The following is a 19,606-nucleotide window of genomic DNA, read 5'->3' as shown; positions in this document are numbered from 1 at the left end:
TGGGCTGCAAAGGTGGCTCTATATCCACAAATCAATCAATGTGATACACCACATTAATAAAAGAAAGGCCAAGAACTGTATGATCTCTCAACAGATGTAGAAAAAGCATTTGACAAAATACAGCATCCTTTCTTGATAAAAACTCCCTGCAGGGTAGGGATAGAAAGAACATGCGGAAAACTGACAGCTTTTCCCCGAAGGTTAGGAACATAACAGGGACATCCATTCTCACCACTGTTACTCAACACAGTACTGGAAGTCCTAACCTCAGCCATCAGACCTCAAAAAGAAATAAAATACATCCAAAGCGGCAAAGAAGTCAAATTCTCAGTCTTCACCGATGACACATTACTTATGTAGAAAACCTAAAAGACTCCACCCAAAAATGGCTAGACTGATCAGGAATTCAGCAAAGTTGCAGGATAGAGAATCAATGCACAGAAGTCCATTGCATTTCTATACACTAACAAAGAAGCAGAAGAAAGAGAAATGAAAGAATCGATCCCATTTACAATTGCACCAAAAACTAAATGATAACTAGGAATAAACCTAACCAAAGAGGCAAAGGATCTGTACTCTGAAAAGTATAGAACACTTATGAAAGTAATTGAGGAAGACACAAGGAAATGGAAAAGCATTCCATGCTCATGGATTGGAAGAACAATTATTGTTAAAATGTATATGGTACCCTAAGCAATCTACACATTCAATGCAACCCCTATCAAAATGCCATCAGCATTTTTCATAGAGCTGAAACAAACAATTTTAAAATTTGTATGGAACCAGAAAAGACACCAAATAGCTGAAGTAATGTTGAAAAAGAAAACCAAACCTGAGGGCACCACAATCCTGGATTTCAAGCTCTATGACAAAGCCGTAATCATCAAGACAGTATGGTACTGGCACAAAAACAGACACATTGATCAATGGAACAGAGTAGAGAACCCAGAAGTGGACCCTCAACTATATGGTCAACTAATATTCAACAAAGCAGTAAAGAATATCCAATAGAAAAAGGACAGTCTCTTCAACAAATGCTGTTGGGAAAATTGGACAGCCACATGCAGAAGGAAACTGGACCACTTTCTTACACCATACACAAAGATAAACTCAAAATGGTTGAAAGAACTAAATGTGAGGGGCACCTGGGTGGCTCAGTCATTGAGCATCTATCTGCCTTCGGCTCAGGTCATGGTCTTGGGGTCCTGGGATCGAGCCCCGCATCGGGCTCCCTGCTCCCCGGGAGGCCTGCTTCTCCCTCTCCCACTCCCCCTGCTTGTGTTCCTGCTCTCTCTCTCTCTGTCAAATAAATAAAAAAATAAAAAGAACTAAATGTGCAACAGGAATCCAAAAATCCCAGAAAAGGACACAGGCAGCAACCTCTTTGTCCTCAGCTACAGCAACTTCTTGTTCGACACGTCTCCAAAGGCAAGATAAACAAAATGAAAAGCGTTTTCACAGAAAAGGAAACAGTTGACAAAACTAAAAGACAACCTACAGAATGGAGAAGATATTTGCAAATGTCTTATCAGATAAAGGGCTAGCGGGACGCCTGGGTGGCTCAGTCAGTTAAGCATCTGCCTTTGGCTCAGGTCATGATTCCAGAGTCCTGGGATCAAGTCCCGCATCGGGATCCTTGCTCAGCGGGGAGCCTGCTTCTCCCTCTGTCTGCCGCTCCCCCTGCTTCTGCGCTCTCTCTCTGCCTGACTAATAAATAAAATCTTCCCCCCCAAAAAGATAAAGGGCTAATATCCAAAATCTATAAAGAACTTGTCAACCTCAACACCCAAGAAACAAAAACTTCAGACAAGAAATGGGCAGTAGACATAAAAAGACATTTCTCAAAGAAGACATCCAAATGGCCAACAGACACATGAAAAAATGCTGAACATCACTTGGCATCAGGGAAATACAAATCAAAACCACAATGAGATACCACCTCACACCTGTCAAAATGGCTAAAATAAACAACTCAAGAAACAACAGATGTTGGCAAGGATGTGGAGAAAGGGGAACCCTCTTACACTATTGGTGGGAATACAAACTGGTGCCAACCACTCTGGAAAACAGTAAGGAGGTTCGTCAAAAAGTTAAAAATAGAACTCTAAGACCCAGCAATTGCATTACTAGGTATTTATCCAGAGGATACCAAAATAGTGATTTGAAGTGGCACATGCACCCCAAAGTTTACAGCAGCACTCTCCACAATAGTCAAAACATGGAAAGGGCCCAGATGTCTATCAACAGACGAATGGATAAAGAAGATGTGTATATATATACATATATATATATATATATATACACTGGCATATTACTGAGCCATCAAATAGAATGAAATCTTGCCATTTACAACCAGTGGATGGATTAGGGAGTATTATAATGAGTATAATAGGTCAATAAGAGGAATACAAATACCATATGATATCACTCATATGTGGAATTTAAGAACCAAAAAAGATTAACATAGGACAAGGGAAGGAAAAATAAAGTAAGATGAAAATTGAGAGGGAGGAAAACACAAGAGATGTTGAAGGAAACAACCTGAGGGTTGCTGGAGGAGAAGTGGATGTGCGGAAGGGACAATTGGGTGATGGGCATTAAGGAGAGCACTTGATGTAATGAGTACTGGGTGATATATGCAACTGATAAATCTCTAAATTTTACCAATGAAACTAATAAAAAAAAGATAAACAAGATCACTTTATAATGATAAGACCGTCAAATCATCAGAAAGATAAAATACTTCTAAACGTATTTAACAATAACTCATCACCAAATAGATGAAAGCAGAACTGAAAGAAATTGAGACAGAAAGGGGCGCCTGGGTGGCTCAGGAGTTAAGCGTCTGCTTTCGGCTCAGGTCATGATCCCAGGGTCCTGGGATCGAGCCCCGCATCGGGCTCCCTGCTCGGTGGGAAGCCTGCTTCTCCCTCTCCCTCTGCTTGCCGCTCCCCCTGCTTGTGTTCTCTATCTCTCTGTGTGTCAAAGAAATAAATAAAAACTTAAAAAAAAAAGAAATTGAGACAGAAATAGACAATTCAACTATAATAGTCCAACTGCAATATATCACTTTCAATAATGGATAGGACAACTATGCAGAGAGCAATAAAGACAAAGAAAACTTGAACCATACTATAAAACAACAGTATAAGTCTGACATTTCTAGAACATTCCAGCCATGAACAGAATACACATTCATTTCAAATGCACATGGAGCTTTCCTGAGAATAAACAATTTGCAAGGCCTTAAAAAAAATTCAGTGAATTTAAAGGGGTAAAAATAATACAAAATATGGTTTCTTATCACACTGCCAGATACTAGAAATCAGTCAAGAACTGGAAGAAATCTGGGAAACTCAAAAATATGCAGAAGTAAACAACACACTTCTACATAATCAAAGGGTCAAAGAGACATCAAAATGGAAATCAAAAAATACTTTGAGATTAATAGAAAGAAGACAGAGCACACCAAATCTTAGAGGGTCCTACTAAAGCAGTGCTGAGAGGCAAATATGTAGCTGTAAATGACTACATGAAAAAGAAACATCTCCAATCAATTACCTAAATTCCATGATAAGTCAAGAAAGAAAGATGAGCAAACTAAACCAAAAGCAAGCAAAAGGAAGGAAAAAGTAAAGAATAGAGTAGAAGTTAATGAAATAGAGAAAAGAGAATAAAATAACAATATAGAAAACTAACTAAATCAAATGTGATCCTTTGAAAGATCAACCAAACTGACAAATCTCCAACTAGAGTCACTAAAATAATAAGAGAGAAAAGACCCAAATTACTGGGATCAGCAATGAAAGAGGGGATATCAGGACTGACCACACAGAAATAAAGAGAATTATATGAGATTATGATGAACAAGTACATGCCAAAAAAATCACTTACTTGGATAAAATAAACAAAGTCATAGAAAAACACAGACAACTAAAGCTGACTCAAGAAAAAGTAGACTATTGGAATATATACCTATAATGAAGTAGAGGATTCAGTCCAACTGTCAAAAACTATTCTTGAAAAAAGTCCGGTTCCAAATGGCTTCACTTGTGAATTATACCAAATGTTAAAAGAATTAATAACAATTATTTACAGACCCTTCCAAAAAGGAGAGGAGGGAACCCAACTCACTCTACCAGGCTAGGATTATTCAGATACCAAAACCAGACAAAGATATCACAAGACAATAAAACTACAGACCAACATCTCTTATGAATATAGACGCAAAAACATTCAACAAAATGTCGCAAACAAATCCAGCAACATTTAAAGAGTTACATACATGCCTAATGAAATTTAATCCAGGAATGCAAGACTGGTTTAACATCTATATCAATTAATGTAATACACCATATTAATATGCGAGAAGACAAAAGCCACATGCTTATCTCAACAGATGCACAAGAAGCATTTGACAAAATCAGACACCCTCTCATGATAAAAACTCAACAAGCTAGTAACAGAGGGAATTTCCTCAATCTGATTAAAGTCACTTATGAAAACCCTTAAGCTAGGGTGCCTGGGTGGCTCAGTTGGTTAAGCGACTGCCTTCGGCTCAGGTCATGATCCTGGAGTCCCGGGATCAAGTCCCGCGTTGGGTTCCCTGCTCAGCGGGGAGCCTGCTTCTCCCTCTGACCCTCTTCCCTCTCGTGCTCTCTGTCTCTCATTCTCTCTTCCTCAAATAAATAAATAAAATCTTTAAAAAACTGATTCTAAATTCACAAGAAAATTCAAGGGACTGAAAATAGTGGCCATAGTAGGAGGACCCTCAATTCCCAATATCAAAACTTCTTGCAAAGTAACGGTAATCAAGATGGTGTCGGGGGATTGGTTCAAGAGGGCAGCTTATGTGTTCTCTCCTGAACCCATCTTCCTCCATGAACACAACAAATTTACACCTACATATGGAATGAATCTCCTCTGAAAAAGACCTGAGCCTCCACAACGAAGGATAAAAGGACAACATCAAAACAGGTGAGAGAGGCAGAGACACTCTTGCCAAAAAGAAAATCAAAACCAAAAAACCCACTCCAGGCACGAGACTCCAAAATATGATGGGATCTGAAAAATACAAGATTTTGCTGAGAAGCAAGGCATCTGTGCTCCACATCAGGTATTAAACCCTAGGTCCTGCACAGGAGAGATGAGCTCCTAACATGCTTGGCTTTGAAAACCTAAGGGATTAAGGGGCACCTGGGTGGCTCAGTCCTTAAGCGTCTGCCTTCGGCTCAGGTCATGCTCTCAGGGTCCTGGGATCGAGCCTGGGACTGAGCCCCGCATCAGGCTCCCTGCTCGGCGGGGAGCCTGCTTCTCCCTCTCCCACTCCCCCTGCTTCTGTTCCCTCTCTCGCTGTGTCTCTCTGTCAAGTAAATAAATAAAATCTTAAAAAAGAAAGAAAGAAAGAAAGAAAACCAAAGGGATTATATTCAGGAAAACCATAGAACTGTAGGGAATGAAGAACCCACTCTTAAAGTTTGTGTATAGTCTCACTCACCTCAGGACTCAGCCTAAACAGCAGCAGGAAAAGTGTCTAGGACACCCACTTACTAACCTTTGTTTTGTTTTGCTCTGTTTTTAACTCTAGGAGAGTTAACATACAGTGTTATATGAGTTTCACGTGTACAATATAGTGAGTCAGCAATTCTGTACATTACTCTGTGCTGGTCAGGATAAGTATGCTCTTAATCCCCTTCACCAGCTTCACCCATCCCCCTACCCACCTGCCCTCTGGTAACCCCCAGTTTGCTCTCTGTAGTTCTGAGCCTGTTTTTTGGTTTATCTCTTTTTCTCCTTGTCCATTTGTTTTGTTTCGTAAATTCCACGTATAAGTGAGATCATATGCTATTTGTCTTTCCCTGACTGATATTTCACTTAACATTATATTCTCTTGATCCATCTGTGTTGTTGCAAATGGCAAGATTTCATTCTCTTATATGGCTGAGTAACATCCCATTGTATAAATATACCACATCTGCTTAACCTATTCATCTATCGATGGACACGTGGTCTACTTTCATAATTTGACTACTGTAAATAACACTGCAATAAACACAAGGGTATATATATCTTTTTGAATTAGTGTTTTCATAATCTTTGGTTAAATATCAAGTAATGGAATCACTGGATCATATGGTAGTTCTATTTTTAAATGTGATTGTTTTTTAATTTCTTCTACTGCTGCTTCAATATTGGAGTATAGAAATGCAAGAAATTTCTGCACATTGACTTTCTATCCTGTGACATTACTGAATGCATTCATCAGTTCTAGTAGTTTTTTGGTGGAGTCTTTTGTGTTTTCTATATACAGTACCATGTCATCTGCAAATAGTGAACGTTTTCATTCTTCCTTACCTATTTGAATGCTTTTGATTCCTTTTTCTTACCTGACTGCTGTTGCTAAGAAATCCAGTACTATCTGGAAAAAAGGTGGTGAGAGTGGACATCCTTATCTTGTTCCTGATCTTAGGGGGAAAGCTCTCAGTTTTTCCCCATCAAGGATGATGTTAGCTGTGGGTTTTTCATATCTGACCATAATAAATAATCATGTTGAGATATGATCCCTCTAAAACCACTTTGTTAAGGGTTTTTATCATGAATGTATGTTGTACTTTGTCAAATGCTTTTTCTGCATCCATTGTAATGATTATATGGTTCTTATCATTTTTCTGACTGATGTGATGTGTCACATTGATTGATATGCGAATATTGAACCACCCGTGATACTCAGGAATAAATCCCAGTTATGGTAGTTAATCATTTTTGGGATGTATTTTTAAATTTCATTTCTACAGGAGTGCAAGAACATCTGTGCTGCTTTGGGCCCTAGGGATCTGGAGCCTCTGAGGTTGGGGCCCTAACCCTCACCTGCCCAGGGCCTGTCCCTGCAGCATTTGGCTGCACTGCCCCCAGGTCTAACCCTGCTGGGGATCTGGCATCTCTAGCTTCCAGCCTTCTGGCAGTTTTTGCTTCTGGTGCCGGGCCTGGTGGAGCAGGTTTTCTGGTGCTCCTGGTTTGTGTCCCCTGGGCCCTGAACTTAGGGGACTTCAGTGGTCACCAGCTAAGCTCATGTCCTGTTCATGATGGGTTGTCTCTTCTCAGCATGAAGGGGAGTGGCCAACGGTTTCCTTCAGATTGTATTTTTGGCCTTGATTCTCAGCTGCGGTGCTAAGCCCTCCACTGCGAGGGCCACAGCGAGGTGGGCAGAGTCACGGCCATGGGGACAGTGTGTCCAGCTGCTTCAGGCCAGGTTTGCCTTTCTGCTGGGGAGCTCTGCAGATGCATGGGGTTCAGTCTGGCCGACTGAAGCCCAGGGAAGGCCCAGAGGTCTGGGAGGGATTTGGTAAGTGTTGCAGGGCCCATGTGTTCTACCCAGTGGCACGGGGGCAGGGGGTGGGGGGACTGTTGCCACTACAGCTCAAGGCCCCTTCTCCCATCTCTTCATCTCCCCTCAGGATCTCCTATGCCCCCCCTCCCTGCCATTCTCTTTCCTTTCTCTGATCCCCTCCTTGGTCCTCACCACCCCGCATCTCACCTCTTCCCCTCATGGACCATTGCCCACAAGGAGCCCTCTGGCCAGGAGTCTTCAGGCCCCAACTTTTCCCAACTCTAACTTTCTGAGAGGGCCCTTTGCCCAGAGGGTCTCCCTTCCACCGGCCTCCTGCCCTCAGCAAGGGGAGCCCTGCAGCAGGGTGCTCAGCTCCTTGTGTAGAGACTTGTTCTCTGTCTTGGCAGATCTTCCTCCTCCCTCCCCTCCAATGCAGGCACCTGCCCTGGGCCCTCCTTCATCCTGGGCCATCACCCAGCACCGCCCTGTCCCCACTCCTTCAGCCTACCTTCACCCCCTTGTGACCTCCACTCTCCCTGTGGGCTGGACTCCGGGTCTCCCTGGTCCCTTTGCACCCCTCTCCCAGGGACAAGGACAAAGACAAGGACACTCTGAAACTATGACATCACTCTGTGTCATTACAGACAAAAACAAGGCCCTGCACAACCCACAGAATAACACATATCTCTCTGTGTCAGCCAGTGTGAGCAGTCGGGGCTCCTTTACCATGACTGCTCTATCCTCGCTCTGGTCTGGCCTGCCTAGAGAGGGGATTCGCTGAGATGCTCAACCATGGAATCGCCCACACGTCCTGACAACACGCCGTCGGGAGTGGGCCCCAGCTTCCACAGATCCTCTCCAAAACACTCATCCAAAGGCCATGTCCTTATAGGTTCCAACACCTTCATATTAGGATGCCCCATGGCCCCCAAAGGGGTTTCTTCTCTCTCACTGCAACAAGTAATAGATCCAACTTGAATGCCCACAGGTGCTCCTCATGGTCTTGGCTGAAGAACATTGAAGCACCTTACCCTTCTGTCTGTGAAAAAATTTTTTGTGTGTCTTTTAGGTTGATCATGGACATGTGTTTGTATCTTTGTGAGTATGGTTGACATGCAGATATTTCATGTTTTTCTTTATGGCTTTTCATCATTAGGCCATGCTTAGAGAATTCTTCATCCAACAATTGTAAACATTTCACGTATATTTTCCCTGGAGTAGAAATGAAGAGTGGAAGGTTTCAAGGGTGACAGGAAACATAGAGAATTGTCTGAATTTGGGCAAATGTATGGAAAGGGGGAAGAGGTAAAAGATAATAGGGTGGTGGAATCTAAGATGTACATTCTGATTTATGACGTTTACAAGTATGTACAGAGCCTACAAGGTACATGCTGTATTCAATATATCCTCTCACCTGGGCTCGGTGAAGACTTATGAGGCTGCTTCTGTTTACCAGGTGAATGCAAACAAGACCAAGACATCCAAAGTAATAGAGATAACAATGAGCTCCAGGGATGGGCAGTTTTGAACACTTATGACCTAGATGTGATACATCATATTTTGGCCAATGTCGGTACACTTCAGCTGTTATAATGCATGATAATTAAATTTTCATGCTGTATTTTAAGGATATGTCTCAGACTGACATAGACAAATCCATGACTTCCATCTGAAGATAAATTTAATATACATATACCTACGAGTCATACAGTATCCTCTTTGAGGAGGATCTAGAAAACTAACAATATTCTAGATATATACTGTCTGAATAATAGCTACGAGCCACCTATGGGTGCTTAAGTTCATATCCATTTAAAACAATTCAGGGACGCCTGGGTAGCTCAGTCATTAAGTGTCTGCCTTCGGCTCAGGTCATGATCCCAGGGTCCGGGGATTTAGCCCAGCATTGAGCTCCCTGCTCCGCTCCCTTCCCGCTTCCCAGCAAGCGGGAAGCTTGCTTCTCCCTCTCCCACTTCCCCTGCTTGTGTTCCCTCTCTCGCTGTCTCTCTCTCTCTCTCTGTCAAATAAATAAATAAAATATTTTTTAAAAAATAAAATAAAAAAATAAAACAATTCAAAATGCAACGGCTCAGCACACCAGCCCCATTTCAAGTGCCACCTACATGTCTAGAACCACATGCATCTCGTGGCCACCATACCGGACAGCGCAGATATAGAGCAATTCCTTCCGCACAGAATGTCCTATTGGACGGTACTGCTCTGCGTGGTTTGCGGGCCACGAGTCAGATGCATCAGACACACGTAAAGTGAAAAGGCCAACATGATTTCTCTTACAGTTGACAGATTCCATCTGGGATGTGAAGACATACGAAGCTGGTGGGTCACAAAATCAAAGTCGCATATGCGTGGGTCTGGTGCCTTCAGGTGCAAACTGTTCCCAAATACAAAAGGGAAACCCCTGTTCCCCCACCTCCCTTCCCAGACGGGGGACCCTCTCCATCATCACATTTCCAGGAGGTGGGTTCTCTTCTAGCTGCACTCGGAGGCTAAAGTCAGAGCTGAGTTTTCAGAGGCAGGAAGTGCTGCTCAAGGAAAGGGATTCTGCTGAGTGAGGAGAGGCCAGGGCAGGACCAGCCGGGAGACTCTCCGAGGGTTATCAGAACAGCCGTTCTCAAAGTGTGGTCTGGGGAACACCTGACGTCACTGAGGCCCTGTCACAGAGTCCATGAGGTTAAATCTCTTTTCCTAACATTACTTAGACATTATTTGCCTTTTCGACATGTTGACGTTCACACTGAGGTAAAACTTAGCAAGAACGGAAGTGATGGGTGCAAACTGCAATAGTTGTCATTCTTCACCACTACTCACTCCCATAAAAAACCAGAAACACTCTTTCCGCCATCTTTCCGTGCCGCCATATGGTCACATGAATATCTTGGCGGATGCTCTCAAGAGCAGTAACAATGCCTGGGAGAGAAGCGAAAGGCAGGTCCTATTAGCCATGCTCCAAAGTCATCGTCCCGTTTCTAACTGTGAGGACGAAGCTCGGTTACATTGTTGAATTTGAAATCACTGTTGATCACAGAGCTGGGAGCATTGTTGAGAACCCCCGGGGCAGGTTAATCACGTGTGAAGTGTGCAGCCCCAGGTTTGATGTACAACTGAAAGATCTAGAAAAATGGTGGAAGAATCTGCTCCCATCCCTCCAGTTTGGTTTCATTGTCCTGACAACCTCAGCTGGCCTCGTGGACCATGGAGAAGCAAGATGAAAACACACAGGAGGGAAAATCCTGGGATTCTTTTTCTAAGGATGTAATATATGCGTGCAAATAAAATGCCTCCACAGAAAATGAAAATAAAAATAAGCTAATATTACATTAAAACATCCCGATCGAAGCATTAAAAATTATCTTTAGTAATTATTCTCAAATCCACACTTAAACATGTCATATATGATGACATGGGTTGTCCCACACTTCCACTACTTGCAGAAGCCCCAAGGAAAATAATTTGTGTGAAATTAACTGGACTCTTTTTTCTTTTTTTTACAGAATCCATTTTTTTTAAGATTTTATTTATTTATTTGACAGAGAGATGGAGAGAGAACACAGGTAGGCAAGTGGCAGGCAGAGGGAGAGGGAGAAGCCGGCTGCCGGCTCAGACGGGAGCCCAATGTGGGGCTCGATCCCAGAACCCTGGGATCATGACCTGAGCCGAAGGCAGCCACTTAACCACCTGAGCCACCCAGGCGCCCCACAGAATCCATTTTTCCTGAAGACATGAATGACACAGAAACTTGGAATATTTAGACTAAGTGATTTGGCAGACAGTTTCTGGAAAATGAACAGAAACCTACCCTTTTATGAACATCAACTCACATATGACAGCTGAGGGTATGTGTTGCCTTGGTCACATGTAAGCTCTCAAGAGAAAATCAGAATTTTGGAAAACTTGTCATCCACCGAGAAACTTGACAGCTTCTCATTCCTGACAAACTTTTCTGTTGCGATCTGTGGAAATATTAAAACAAATATGACTTTTTGATAATTCAATTCCAGGGATTATATTGGGAATCCCTATATAACGTAGTGAAACAACACATTACTTTAGAAAAAAGTCCTGCATTAGTACAAGATCCATTCAGTATGCAAGCTGGGCCTGTGGATTTTAATGTAACAGAGAAGGACAGAGTCAATGCTACTGTTTCAGGTTCCCCTTTGCCCATAACCTCAGAGAAAGTGCAACTTGTGTAGTTTTCTTATAGTACCTAAGATGAATATCCATAATTCTTTGACAAGGTTATGAAACATACTATTCTACCGTATTTGTGCAAGGTTGTAAATTATTTCATACACATCAACCAGGAAAACACAATAAATGCAGAAGCAAATCTGAACATCCAGGGGTCTTCTAAGGGGACAGACAAGAAAGAGACTTGCAAAAATGTGAAATGCAACGACATCACTCTTCTCACTATGCTGTTTATTTAGGAAATAATTATTTTTCATAAAAACAATATTTCTGTTTTCATGCCATGGGCTATTAATATGATTCTAAATGAATTAATGAAGTTTTAAACCTGTTTTATTCCTACTCTGGTAAATACCGAGAGATATAAACCCACAGACCCAAAATATCCTTGGGATCCTCAGTAATCTGTGAGACTGTATAGACATCCTGAGAACACGATGTTTGAGAATCACTGACTCACACAGCTCCTGGGCCACGACTCGGGGAGACTGACAAAGAGCGCGTCGTGCAGTAGGTGAGGGGTCGGGGCAAAGTCCCAGGTCCCTGGGCCTGCCTCTCAGGGTCTCAGGCCCCAGGGCGGTGTCTGGGGTGGGGAAGGCCAGGGCCGGGGAGTCCCCATCTCCCCGGTTTCACTTCCCCGTCTCACAACCTGTGTCAGGTCCTCCTGCCTGGGGACTCCTGACAAGGCGCCGGTTCGCATTCCCATTGGGTGTCGGGTTTCTGGAAAAGCCAATCAGCGGCACCGCGGTTCCGGCTTATAAAGTCTCCGCACCCCGAGCCCAGCTGCGACTCACAGTGTCCCCAGACCGCGAACATGCAGGTCGTGATGCCCCGAACCCTCGTCCTGCTGCTGTCGGGGGCCCTGGCCGTGACCGAGACCTGGGCGGGTGAGTGCGGCGGCGGGAGGAAAGGGCCTCTGCGGGGCGGGAGCGAGGGGACCGCGGGGCGGGGACGCGGGACCCCCGGGGAAGGCGCCTCTCCGCCGCCGCCGCCCCAGCCCCCCAGCCGCCCCCGGCCCCGCCACGGCCTGTGCTCCCCCGGCCCTCCCCGCCTCCGCCCTGCTCCCCCGCCCTCGGTGCCCCTCCCCCTGCCCTCCCGGCCGCCTCCCCCGGGGCCCCGGCCCCCGCGCCGCGAGGAGGGTCGCGCGGGGTCTCACCCCTCCGCGCCCGCAGGCTCCCACTCCCTGAGGTATTTCTACACCGGTGTGTCCCGGCCCGGCCGCGGGGAGCCCCGCTTCATCATCGTCGGCTACGTGGACGACACGCAGTTCGCGCGGTTCGACAGCGACTCTGTCAGTCTGAGGTACGAGCCGCGGGCGCCGTGGATCGAGCGGGAGGGGCCGGAGTACTGGGACCAGGAGACGCGGAGAGCCAAGGACAGCGCACAGACTTTCCGAGTGGGCCTGAACACCCTGCGCGGCTACTACAACCAGAGCGAGGCCGGTGAGCGACGCGGGCCCGGGTCCCGCTCACGACCCCCACCCCACGGACGGGCCGGGGTCGCCCCGAGTGTCCGGGGCCGAGCGCCACCCCGAGTCTGAGGGAACCCCCGGCCCCGACCCCTGACCCCGACGAACCCGCGGGAACCTTCAGGCGGTTTTACTTTCTGTTTGGACTTAATCCCCTGCCTGTCGGGCGGGGCCAGGCTCTCACACCATCCAGTGGATGTACGGCTGTGACGTGGGCCCCGACGGGAAGCTCCTCCGCGGGTACAGTCAGGACGCCTACGACGGCAGGGATTACATCGCCCTGAACGAGGACCTGCGCTCCTGGACCGCGGCGGACACGGCGGCGCAGATCAGCCGCCGCAAGTGGGAGGCGGCCGGTGTGGCGGAGCAGTACAGGAACTACCTGGAGGGCACCTGCGTGGAGTGGCTCGGCAGGTACCTGGAGCACGGGAAGGAGACGCTGCAGCGCGCAGGTACCAGGGGCCGCGGGGCCTCCCCGATCTCCCCTCCACTGGGGCTGGCTTCCCACCAGGAAGGGAGAATGGACTCAGTGTCAGAACAGCGGCCCTCCCACGGGTGGGGAGACGGAGATCCGCCCGCGTGTTCATGTCCCTACTAGAGAGGGCCTCACCCAGAGGGCCGCTTCTCGCTAAAGGGCAGTGGAGGAACCCAGTCTCTCCCAGGGGGCAGGTGGAGACCGTCCCTGAAATAACCCATCAGCGGTTCCCTTTAACCCTGGCAGCCACCTTGGGAACCATGACTTTCCCTCTCAAGGCCTTGTTCTCCAATGACAACATCTTCGTAGGTCTGACCCCGGGTTTTCTGACTGATTCACCCTCCACCACAGTCAGGACCCTTAGTGTGCTCACTCACTTAGACCTGCCGCCCCCTACCCTGGACTCTCACCCTGAATCTAGAACTTTCCAGGGTTAGGAGATCCCAAAGGCTAGGTTGGTAACTGGGCGTTGTGATTCTTCCATCCAAACCAATTGCTGGGCCCACTTCAGGATGGTCGTGGACGTTTCAGTGGCCCATAAAGGTAAACCCAAGTGTGGATTTCCTCATTCTTTTTCCTCAGAACCCCCCAAAACAGATGTGACGCACCACCCCATCTCTGACCAAAGAGTCACCCTGAGGTGTTGGGCCCTGGGCTTCTACCCTGCGGAGATCACTCTGACCTGGCAGCGGGATGGGGAGGACCTGACCCAGGACACAGAGCTTGTGGAGACCAGGCCTGCAGGAGATGGGACCTTCCAGAAGTGGGCAGCAGTGGTGGTGCCTTCTGGACGGGAGCAGAGATACACGTGCCATGTGCAGCATGAAGGGCTGTCCGAGCCCCTCACCTTGAGATGGCGTAAGGAGGGTTTGGGGTACAGCCTCTAGTCAGGGAAAGCAGAAGGCCTTCTGGAGAATTTCATTAGGGTCAGGACTCCTGCAGTGTTTTGGGCCCCTCACCTTCCCTTCCCTTTCCAGAACCGCCGCCTCAGCCCACCATCCCCATCACCTGGATCATTGCTGGTGTGGTTCTCCTTGCGGTCACTGTGGCCCTGATTGGAGCTGGGATCTGGAAGATGAAGCGCTCAGGTAGGGAATGGAGTGGGGGGATCTGAGTTTTCTTGTCCCTCTGGGGGGTTTCCTACACAGGAGACTATCCTGCCTTGTTACTGGGAAGTACCATCCACACACATGGACTTGCCCACGCTGGAGCTGACCACTAACGCTCACTCTGTAGCAAACACTTGTGAAAATGAAGGACAGATTGTCATCTGGGTAACTCTGGTGATGGGGACCTGATTCCCAGCAGTCACAGGACAGAGAAAGGGCCCTGCTGAGGTCAGACCTCCAGCCAGTCAGGTGGTCCAGTGACCCCACCCCTCTATCTTCATGTTTCTTGATCGTGTCCTGGGTCTTCAGTCACAACTCTGCAAACTTCATTTAGGACCAGGACTAGGAGCTTCCTCTAGGATCTCATGGCCCAGCCCTGTTCTGGCCTCTGACATGATGTTTTCTTCCCACAGGAGGGAAAGGACCAGGCTACTCTCATGCTGCAGGTAAGTGTGGAGGGAGTGATCCCTGAGACCCTGAGATAGTGTAGACAGAGCCCGACGGGGAGCCCGCCCACCCCGTAGCTCCTCCTTTAGTCTCCTCTCCGGTGGGCTCTGACCGCGGCCTGTTTGTTCTCCCCCAGGTGATGACAGTGCCCAGGGCTCTGATGTGTCTCTCACGGCTCCTCAAGGTGAGACCCTGGAGACCCCGAGTGCGGGAGGGTTAGGGCACTAGGGACAGTGTGAGCACGGTGGGGGGTGCTGTCCAGAATGTCCGCACTTATGTGACTGACCTGAATGGGTGCATGATTTTTTTTCACAGTGTGAGACCAGCTGCCTTGCGGGGACTGAGTGATGCAAGATGTGTTCACACCCCCACTTGGTGACATCAACAACCCCTGACTTCTCTTTCCGCAAAAAGTGTCAGATGTGTCTGTGTTCCTATGAGCATAATGTGAGGACATGAGATTTGCCCACCTACCCACCACGACCCCTCCCTATGCTGATTTGCATTCTCTTCTCTGATGTGCTTTCCTGTTCCAGCAGAGGCGGGGCTGGACCATCTCCATCCCTGTCTTTATTTCACGTTGGGCTGAGTACTAATGACATTTCCCTACGAAAATTAGAATCCAGATATATGTTTTCTTTCCTAATTCTTGGCATGTGGGGCTGATGAGGTAATAAAAGAGGAAATTTGTAAAGTTGAGACAGCAAATAAATGAAGCCCTGAGAACCTTCCAGAACCCCTGTGTTACTGTGCTGAGTGTGTTCCAGGTGGGGGCAGGAGAAGGCTGTGAGGAGCCGAGTGGGGACAGGGCCTGTGCCCAGTTGGTGCTCAGTGCATCACGGCTGTGCCGTGCTCACCCCTCAGCTGGGTCATCTCTCTGCTCCATGTCCTTGCCTCTTCTGTGGAACCGCGTCTCCCCAGGACCTGTGATCACAGGGACTTGCACGTCACCTGTCACCAGGACCTTGTGCAGCAAGAGCTTACTGTGACTGGGTCAGGCTAAGCACAGGCCTGGATCATGCCATAGCCCCCATTTTGGGGTATTTTTTTTTCAATGTTTCTCTGGAGCATCAGGCCTGTTCTTGCTCTTATGCACGAGTTCTTATCCATTCTCCCCTGGGTGACCCCACGAGTCACACATGAGTTCTGTGGTATGGAGGGATGAACTTTCTGATTCATTCATCTTCCCCTCCCTCTAGAGCTGTTTCCTAGATAATTCTGGAGGTAGAGAGAGGAGGAATCTAAGAGTTTCTCATCCTTATTAAATTTCAGTTAGTTTCTGTCTTCCCTGCTGCTGGTCTTCAGATCCCACACCGAGTAGCAAGCACAAGAAGCAGGATCCCCACATGGCCGTGCATCAGCCTCTCCTGTAGGGCTTATTAAGTAAGTGATTCCTGGGCCCACGCCCAACATTCTAAGATTTTAAGTCCGAGGAGAGGCCTGAGTATTTTGTAACAAGGCCACAGGCAATCCTGGGGCTCCTCTGGACAGGGAAGCATGAGTCATTAATGAGAGCACTCATTGTGGGAAGGGGGCTTACAGCCACACTTATTCGGTTTTTTTGTAGGAAAAAATGCAAGGCATGCCGGGAGAAATGTATTTTCTCTCCTATGGGGCACAGGCAGGTGGCAGATGGAGGAGCTCAACATAAAGAAAAACTGATTGCTAAAAGAGTAAACCTTGAATGTTCTCACACACACACACACACACACACACAGGTGACTGTGACACGATGCAGGTGTTAGCTAACTCTATGGTGATGATCATTTTGCCATTTATCAGATCAAACGGTTTTGCTCATCAAACATTTAACTCATCAAATATTATGTGTCAATTGTATCTTAATAAAACTGGAAAAAATTTGTAAATCTGTGCTCTCTAAATGTATTCCCTCCTGGATTTCTCACTCCTTGTTTCAACAACAGAGTCCAAGTTGCTTTAATTGAAACTCTATATATTTATAGGGAAATATATATACCTAGGAAGATATGCATACATATAAATTTCAAATAGAATATGTAATATAACATACACTTATATTTAATAAATATTAATAAATATTTAAAATATTTTAGATAAAATGATATGAAATATAAAATATAAATTATATTTCTACATTACAAATATATATTTGTAGGGAACTATATGTAGTATGTGTATATATAGTTAGACTATTGGGCGTCATTTTATTTCCCGGAAAGCCACACAAGATGCCCGAGGCTGCAGAGCCAGGAACAGAATCCACCACCCCACCCTAGGTCAAGGCCCAAATAGCAATCACTGCCCCCGGTGCTGGGCACAGATCCCGCTGTAAACATCACTGCACCCTGAGGCCAGGACTGCTGTCGCTGCCGCTCCTGGCAGCTGGATGACACGACAGCCACTCACGCCACCTGTGCCAAATGCATGCAGCACTGTCCCAGTTTCCCTGTCACCACGTCCTGGGTCAGAGTCTGGCTTGTGCTCACCTGACTGGTGGAGCCTCAGGCCCTGTCCACCTGCAACAAAGTGTGACATCCCGACTCTGATCTGGATTCCTGGGGAGTGACCAACACCCTTGGACTTGACCTCTTCATTCAGTCTGGTCTCTGCATTTCTAGCCACAGGCCTGCGAAAGGCCACGCATTCAGGTGGTTCCCAAAGTCACCCCTGTTGTAGGCAGACTCCAAGATGGCTCCAGTGTTCCCATCCTCCAGTATTCATGCCCTTGTGTAATACCCACTTTGGGAACGGAAGCTGGACATAGTGACTTGCTGGTGACACATAGAATAGGGTGAAGTCATGCAGTGACTTCACCAGGGGACAAGGTATGAGGGACCTGGAGTCAACTGTCTCAAGGTGCGCCGTCCAAGGCAGCCTCGGACGTACAGAAATCTAAGAGCGGATTTCTGCCGGAACCCCACGACAAGTGACCCTGCGTTCCTTCTCCATCTGAGGGGATTCTTCTCAGGATCTCGACCTCCACAGCCACCACCCTCAGCCAGGAGGAGGAGGAGGAAAGGTCACCAGCAGGGACTCATCCTGGCTGCAGTGAACAGAGGAATTCTGGGAAAAGGACGGGAAGGGAAGGGAAGAAACACAGGTCCCCAAATATAACAGCTGGTGAGCTCCCCCATGCCTCCAGGCACCCCCGTGGCTACAAAGATGAGAGAACAGTCTCCTCCAGTCTCTCTGGGTTGCCCCTGGGGCCCAGCTCTCCCTTCCTCCAACACAGAGAGTGTCCAGGGAGCCCACGGTGCTGCCCCCTGGTGTCTATCTCTGCTCATCTCCAGAACAGACCACCATGGCCACCCCGTCCTGGAAGTCCTCTCCTCTCCATAGGCATTAGTTCAGGGTGTGCAGCAGAAACCCAGCTAACAGTGGTGTAAGCGGGACAGCAGCTTGTGTGTGCGTGTCCCATGTGTGAGGCGAGCCGTTGGGGGCTGTAGGGCCGCTCTGCACCACAGGGCTGGTGCCGATGCCCGGGGAAGTTCCCTTATTAGCATGACCCAGGGCACCTAAGACTATGTCCGTGGTCCGTGAGCAGGGCAGGGAGAGCAGAAAAAGAGGAAGCTTCCCACCTCTAAGGGCAACACCTACTACCTCATTCTGCATCACCATAACGGCTGGAATGTAGTCACACAGAGAAGGAAACCTCAGGGGAGGCTGGTGAATGAATCTATTTTTAATCTGAGTGACCATGTGCCCACATGAAATCGTGAAGACAGAAATCCTGCTTTCTCTTTACAACATGAATGTCAAGTTCCTACCATCCTACTTCCCTTCCTCTCACTCCAGCTGCGAGGCCGAGGAGGGAGCTATAGGCAGGGTGGGAGGAGTGCCCTGAGCAGGGGTGAGGCTAGACTTCGCCTCCCCTCTCACCTTGGAGAGCAGGCGTCACCAGGAAGTCAGTCGGAAGAAGGCAAATCAGGGACAGCAGGGTTGGAAGGACATGAGTGGTCACCCCAGTGTCTCTCAGGCCCACACAGGATGTGCTTGCAAACTGTGAATAGAACAGTGAGGAATGAACCCTGCCCACCGCTGCTGGTCTCCCCCTTTCCGCATTCTGCACAGCCCACCTCACAGCCCAGATGCAGACACCACTGATTCCCTACAGCCCAGATGTGACCTCCCTTCCTGCCACCTCCAGCAAACACACTCCTGCAGCCAATGTACAAGCAGCTCTGCTGTCACTTCAAACCCCATGGACTCACCTAGAGGGACAGTGAGGAATGGCTACTCCTGACCAGACTCACTGCTGGAGGAGAAGCTGCCAGAGCCACAGAAAGAGGTGACCCTTAATGAGGCGGGTGAACAGTATACAGGAGTCAAAAGAAATGGTGGGCACTTGGGCGCAGCACCTGATTGTTTTATTAGAATCATGGCTCAGCCAGTTGAGTCCCTTAACCTCTGAGTGACCTTGGTTCCTTGACTATAAGCCGGGGGTGATAGTTTTCCCCCATCTCATACGGCTATTATGAAACTTTAAATGATTCATGTACATCCCTCAAACAGTGTTCTGACACTTTTATCAGGCAGAACCCTGGGGAGGAAGAGAGTCCCACCAATGTAGCTCCTGTTTTCTTCTT

The 19,606-nt window shown here is 47.5% G+C and overlaps 1 protein-coding gene across 1 annotated transcript; it reads left to right on the top strand.

The window, feature by feature from the left end:
• Positions 1-12,266: 12,266 nt before the first annotated feature.
• On the top strand, positions 12,267-15,774 carry LOC113915700 (DLA class I histocompatibility antigen, A9/A9 alpha chain-like). Its single transcript, XM_035728709.1, has 8 exons — positions 12,267-12,426; positions 12,712-12,981; positions 13,184-13,459; positions 14,065-14,340; positions 14,460-14,570; positions 15,005-15,037; positions 15,175-15,222; positions 15,354-15,774. Exons 1-8 carry the CDS (start codon positions 12,354-12,356, stop codon positions 15,356-15,358), a joined length of 1,092 nt encoding a protein of 363 aa, XP_035584602.1. The 5' UTR covers positions 12,267-12,353; the 3' UTR covers positions 15,359-15,774.
• Positions 15,775-19,606: the final 3,832 nt, after the last annotated feature.

Source organism: Zalophus californianus, chromosome 7 (genome assembly GCF_009762305.2).
Source record: "Zalophus californianus isolate mZalCal1 chromosome 7, mZalCal1.pri.v2, whole genome shotgun sequence".
NCBI lineage: Eukaryota > Metazoa > Chordata > Mammalia > Carnivora > Otariidae > Zalophus > Zalophus californianus.
This window is presented reverse-complemented; position numbering and strand designations above follow the sequence as displayed.